Source organism: Arachis duranensis, chromosome 7, assembly GCF_000817695.3.
Source record: "Arachis duranensis cultivar V14167 chromosome 7, aradu.V14167.gnm2.J7QH, whole genome shotgun sequence".
Classification (NCBI taxonomy): domain Eukaryota; kingdom Viridiplantae; phylum Streptophyta; class Magnoliopsida; order Fabales; family Fabaceae; genus Arachis; species Arachis duranensis.
In genome coordinates this window covers 16,409,320-16,415,943 of record NC_029778.3, presented here as the reverse complement: position 1 = coordinate 16,415,943, position 6,624 = coordinate 16,409,320, and the positions used below count along the sequence as shown (strand labels likewise).

The following is a 6,624-nucleotide window of genomic DNA, read 5'->3' as shown; positions in this document are numbered from 1 at the left end:
GTAATTTAAAACTTTTAGGTAATTTTTTAGGATTTGAATAATTTTGTTATAAAGAGTTCATCTTTCATGAATACAACTTCAATTTCTATGTTTTACGGGTAGATTTATAAGTATTTAGAATTTTCATGGATAAAAATAATAATTTACTAAAAAAAATACCTGTAAAGGAATGGTAGACACATGATCCCCAATTATAAACTTTAGATTTGTGAAAAGTTTGGAAACAACAATCATGACTCACTGAAAGGTGTAAAGCTAAAGCAAATAGTTTATCCTGTTCCGTCAAAATTTGTCAAAAATAAAATGAATTGGCTCGTCTCATCAAAATAAAACAAGTTTAAAATGCTAATTTGTTGACGGACCGACGAGCTAGCCTAGCTAGTCAATTTAAAAAAGAGATGATTAATAAAATTAATTAAAATTAGTTTAAAAAAATGATAATTAAAAATAGGAATAAGTATTGTTTTGGTTCCTCACGTTGAGGATCAGAATCGAACCCGTCCCTGATGTATCTTTTGATTTAAAATCATCCTTAACGTATTTTTTCGTATTAAAATCGTCTTTTTAATTTTTTCTGGACAAAAATATCCTCCACTACCACTAGCACCTTTTCTTCAACCTTTCTCTTCTCCTTTCACTACCACGATCATCATGATCTTCAATCATCTTCGAAAGCAAATCCAGTTACACAAACACCTAATTCCACTTGAAATCCCTAATTCCACAAACACCTAACAATTACACTTGTAGTACACTGAAAGCAAACCCAGTTAACACAACAAAAACCCATTCAAATCAAAATCCACACAAAAACAAAGGTCTCATAGTGCATAAAGTAACCAATTCCCCTGCAAGAACCACAATGTATTTCACAAATTCAACAAATTTAAAAATCAATTCAACAAATTCAAAAATAAAAAAATTCAACAAATAAACCAAAATTCAACAAATTCAACAACTAAATAAAAAAACAACAAATCAAAATTAGAAGCAGAGGCAGTCACAAATGCAGAAGCAAAAGCAGTCATAGAATCAGAAATAGAAACTCAAGCAGAAGCAGATGCAGAAGAAGAAGATGCTGATGCAGAAGCCGAAGCTGCAGAAGCAGATGCAGCAGAAGGAGAAGCAGAAGAAGCAGATGCAGCAGAAAAAGAAACAAAAAAAGCAGATGCAAAACCACCGGCGCTTGGCCACCCATCCCCAGCGGCTGTGACGGAGCGTCCGAGGACCGGCGACGCACTCCACCCTCGGATCCCTCTCTCTCCTTGGCCACCCATCACCCGCGGACCGGCGACGAAGCATGCGCGGACCAGCTCAGCCTCGGATCCCTCTCTCTCTCCTTCGCGCACCGCCCTCCTCGCGTCGTGCTCCTCTTTCCGGCGACGCACTCCACGGCGGCAGAAGCATGCATGAACGGTCCTCCCATCCACCGGCGCTCCCTCTCTCTTTCCCCTCTTCTCTTCAGTCGCAGCCCCTCCCCTTTCTTCTTTCTCCCGGGCGGCAGAAGCATGCATGAACGGTCCTCCCTTCCACCGACGCTCCCTCTCTCTTTCCCCTTTTCTCTTCTCCCCCATCGCAGCCCCTCTCCTTTCTTCTTTCTTCCGGTGACGGCGACGGCAGCTCCAAACTTCGCCGGCGTTGTCCCCTCTCCCAAAAACGCGTTTTCTCCCCCTCCCCCAAAACGTGTTCTTTTCTTTTTTAAATTTTATATTTTTTATTAAAGTAGGGATATTTTAGGAATAAAATTAAATTTTTTTTACAAAGGACGATTTTAATAAAAAAAAATACGCTAAGAATGATTTTAAATCAAAATATACATCAGGGACGAGTTCGATTCCGACCCTCAACGTGAGGGACCAAAACAATATTTATCCCTTAAAAATAGAAATATAATTTTATAATAAAAACAAAAGTGGTAATTATTAATTTTTGTATATATTTTTGAAATACTAATGGAAAAACATTTAAAACCTAGGAGTTTGGCAATACTAATTTGGTAAGTTTTAAATACTAACCTTGTTCATCTTTCTTAATGATTTGGCTGGTTGAATGTTGATTAAGTGAGTTTGACCGGCTTTGCCACCCTTGCTCACCGATCCCCTTAATATGCACATGATGTCAAAATATATCGTAATTATATTGTATGCTCAAATCAGCATAAATCACCAATTTTACTTTCATTACAAAATTTAAACTAGACATTTTGGAGAATATTTTTTCGTATCTATTTATAGAAAACATATGAACACTTTCCCATTCCTAAGGATTATTTTCCCGGAAGCAAATCAGTTTGAATTTTGAACTTTGGAAGTACAAAATTTTAATTTTGTGCAATGCAACTTCTCAAGATACTCCTAATCCATGCTGCCAGATGAATATTCTAGTCTCCCATTGTAGTTTGACTGTCCTTTCCTTCATCTTAGTTTAGTTGTGGACTTATGGTTATGTCATGGAACATGCATCCAAATCAAGAGAAATAAAATAAAATTTCAGAGTAACGTGCTGGCAACACTAAATTCTTTTCATATGAGTAAGTATAAACATTCTCGTCCACGTCTATGGCTTAAATATTCCATTGAAAATACCAAGGAGAATCCAAACGAATATAGCCGTTACCCATCTTTTTGTTTAACCAATATCCAGACCTGTGGTAACTTTTAAATTAACCTTTTGTGGATCTAATCAAGTTCAACGGTTGTACAAATTTGAGGGCAAATTTGAATCCTGGCAGAAGAGAACAAGGACAGATATACAGAAAATGACACATTGGAGATACATAAATGTTTTGGTGTAATTATTTACACTGTTAAATTGTTAAATAAAACACAAAATACATCTTGTACAAATGTTAATCTCAAATTTTACCCAAAAAAATAAACCGAATATACATAAATAATGAACAAAAATATTCTATATACACTAAAAATTAGTCACTTTTATATTGTATATATTTAAAGATATTGATTATACATTTTCAATTAAATAATCAACCACTAAAATAATCAAATCTATCATAATAAAATAATTAAATTTGTTAGATGAATAATTAAACGTAATTATAGTAATACAATAAGTTTTTCTTTATAAAATACCAAATATATATCTCTCTACGCAATAATTATTTTTGTATATATAACATAATTCTACAGGGAATATAAATAACTCACTTGTTTTGTCTCCACATACGGCGAAAAATTCACATTATTTTTGCATAAATAATGGTTGGAGTATTTCAAAAAGGGTCATGAAATTTTAGTTAGTGCTGCTGTAGGGTCAACTGGGTCAGACAACAACCACAACTAGATCCCCATCCAACGGATCTTATTAAGCTTTAGCTTGAACTATTGAAGAGAAGCCCGCCCTCTTCACCAAAATTTGAATTCTGTTCCCCCTTTCTCTATCTCTCTCATTAACTCTGAAAGTAACAATTTTTTTCTAATAAAAAATGTTTCTTGGGTAACGTTCTACTTCTTCTGCTCTTTTATCATAGTTGAAATTCAAATATCCTTCACCCCCTTTTTCTCTCTTGCTTCACCTTTCTTTTCTCTCTATTAGTTAATTAACATCTTTGATTCAAATCCCTTTTTAATTTCTTCAACATCCTTGCCCATTTCATTTGCTTCCCTTTTTATTTTCCCACTCCTTTTTTGGTTTATTGTTTTTAGGCAATACTGCAAAGTCCCATGGGTGCATGTTTGAGCAAGAAGAAAGGGTCAACTACCTCTCCAGGTGCAACTTTTCAGGTTCCTTCTAAGCTAAAGGATTCTGAAAATGGTGGTGTCACCGCCACCCTATCCAAACCCACCAACCCAGAAGTGAACCTCAATAATGAGAAGAGCACAGTGCAAGAGAAACATGACACAGTAGTGGTAGCAGCAGCGCATGAAGGTGAAAACCAAGTGAAAAAAGAGATTTTTATCATTAAGCACAGGAAGAGCCACGATGAAAGGAGCTCCAAGATTCAACCTTGCACTGCTCAGCAGAACCTGTCAGCATATTCAAATGATGGGTCATCCTCAGAATCTGCCGAATCAATGGGAAACAACAAGAACAAAATTGCACCTTCTACACCAAACATTGCTGCTAGTGGTGTGAGGACCTCAAGCTGCACAAAAGAAGAGGTGGATGCAATTCTGATCCAGTGTGGGAGGCTCAGCAGAAGCTCTTCTGGAAGAGCTGCCTCTTCTTCTGGTGGGAGAAAGTACTCAGGCTCAAAGAGAAGCTTTGATTTTGATCACTGTGACAATGATGCTAATTCCAATGATGATGACCAAAGGAGGGGCAATGCTACTACAACTGACAACAGTGATTTGTGTGAGGACTATGATGGGGTAGCCACCGGGAACCGCCACCGTGCCCAACACCGCCAGCGCAACCGCCAGTCACCGAGGCCTTCTCCAAGGAGAAGGACCCCAAGCAGGGAACGGGACCAGCAGCAGAATCAAAGGTCCAGCAGCAGGGAGAGGAGGGTGAGTAGATCTCCTGGAAGAAGGTCATCAGAGACAACAAACGGTGCCAATGGCAATGGAAGCAACAATGGAAATGGCAACCACAATAGTGCAGGTTCTACTAGGCCTGGGAAGTTGGTGTCCGTTCCTGCCACTGTTACATCACTGGTCATGGATAAGAGTAACAATGGAATTGGTGGAGGAGAATCTGCAGCCGCTACAGGTGTCAAAAGGATAACTGTTAAGAGAAATGTTGGTGAATGTGGTGTGGCTGGTTCAAGGGGTGCAGCATCACCACGGTCTCAGTCTCCCGCAAGAGCACAATCTCCCGCAAGAGCACTCTCTCCTGCAAGAGCACACTCTCCTGCAAGAGGAAACAATGGGAATGCAGGGAATCAGCAGCAACAGCCTTCAATTAGCCGCAACAACTCTTCAAGGAAAACTGAACAGTCTCCTTATAGAAGGAATCCATTGAATGAGATTGATCCTAATTCCCTTTCTTATCCACAATCAAATGCCAACAATAGCAGCAGCAACAAGGTGCAAAACAGACCCAAGAAGGACGCTGAAGCAGAAGCTAATCAGGTATCAATTTAAATTGATCCACCATCCTGTATTCTTATCTATATCAGCCAGAAAGATTTGATTTTTTCTGTTTCAGTATTGTTATTTGAATCTAACATTTACTGGACGTATTGTCGACATTTCAATGGTGGATAAAAATTTTACTCAAAATCACATTCTCTTTCTGTTTTGTCTTGTTGATGTGAAGAATGGATTGATGATATTCTATAATTTCCTAATATTCAGAATCCATGTTCATTGCAGAAAGGTGTTACTGCAAATTGCAAGGTGAAGGAGCAACAAGAGGAAGAGTGCAAGGGAACGGCATCAATGAACAATGACAATGTTGTGGTGAAGACAATGGTGCCATCAGGTGTTGCTGACAACATCAAACCCCAATCTCTAACAAGAAGCAGGTCTTCAAGAAGATCAAGGGACTTAGATCTCAACCCTGAAACACTAATGAACCCTGTACCACAGTCCTATACCTCCCTCCTTCTTGAAGACATCCAAAACTTCCACCAAAAGAACACAAACACAACACAACCTTCCATTTCTCTCCCAGCTTGTCTCTCCAAAGCTTGCTCGATCCTCGAAGCTGTTGCCGATCTCAACTCCACCACAAGCCCAAACTTCTCTGCTGGTGCATTCTCTGAGGACAAGAAAACCCCATCACTAGGTGCGAATAACAGTAGCAACCATTATGCAAAGAAGAGGGTGGAGCCATTTGTGGAATCCGAGGTAGTTGTGAGTGATGATGTGATGGAACCAAGCTTGCACAAGTATGTGACAGTGAAGAGGGGTGGTTCAGTTTGTGGGGTAGTGGACATGGAAGACCAAGAATCTTCAGGTAGCAACAGCTTCATCACTCAAAGTGGCCAAATACAACAGCAAAATCATTGGGGCATTTCATCAAAAACATGGGATGCAAACTCAGCTGATTCAACAGATTGTTGGAGCTCTAGGTTGATGGAAGGTAGTGATGCTGTGGCTGAAGCTAGAAAAGCATTGAACTGCAAGAAAAGAGAGTGTGATGATCATCAACATAGCAGCGGAATCGGGCGCGGAAGGCTTAGTGGTTCTTCTTCTTCTTCTAAAGTTCTTCATCACCACAACAGTATACCTGTTGCATCAACATAACAGATGGAATTGTGGTGATTTCTTGTTTGTAACGTTGAATATGCTTCAACAGTTCATCTAGTTTGTAGTTGCATACTTTGCAACACTTTCTTGTTTTTCAATTTAAGGCTAATTCTCAATTGAAGTGAAAACACTTGCTGTTATTATGATTGGATAAAACAGCTGTGTCATGGTTTAATTAATTACAATAATTTTCAAGTTTCTGTTTCTGAATCATCTCAACTCAACTAATTATTTCCAACCGAGTTACACAATGTGCTGCTTGCAATATAACATCTATGTCCTAAGTCTCATTACATAACATCAATGCAAATACATATATTTTGGGGGTAATGTATGCTTTTTGCTTTTAAAATTTGTTTAAAATTTTTAAATTTTATCTTAAAAATATTTTATTTGCATTAAATAAATCTCCTGATAATTATTTTTTTTTTAAATTTAGGACAAATTTAGTAATAGTTTTACAATAATA

The 6,624-nt window shown here is 38.0% G+C and overlaps 1 protein-coding gene across 1 annotated transcript; it reads left to right on the top strand.

Moving 5' to 3' along the window:
* Positions 1-3,472: 3,472 nt before the first annotated feature.
* Positions 3,473-6,327, top strand: LOC107458047 (uncharacterized protein At1g65710). Its single transcript, XM_016076246.3, has 2 exons — positions 3,473-5,033; positions 5,277-6,327. Exons 1-2 carry the CDS (start codon positions 3,684-3,686, stop codon positions 6,150-6,152), a joined length of 2,226 nt encoding a protein of 741 aa, XP_015931732.1. The 5' UTR covers positions 3,473-3,683; the 3' UTR covers positions 6,153-6,327.
* The last annotated feature ends 297 nt before the right edge of the window (positions 6,328-6,624 follow it).

Excerpts from the sequence above, each read along its gene's own strand:
- LOC107458047 (XM_016076246.3), top strand. The coding sequence starts at position 3,684 with ATGGGTGCATGTTTGAGCAAGAAGAAAGGGTCAACTACCTCTCCAGGT. Across the intron at positions 5,034-5,276 it reads CTGAAGCAGAAGCTAATCAG|AAAGGTGTTACTGCAAATTG; the intron begins GTATCAATTTAA and ends TGTTCATTGCAG.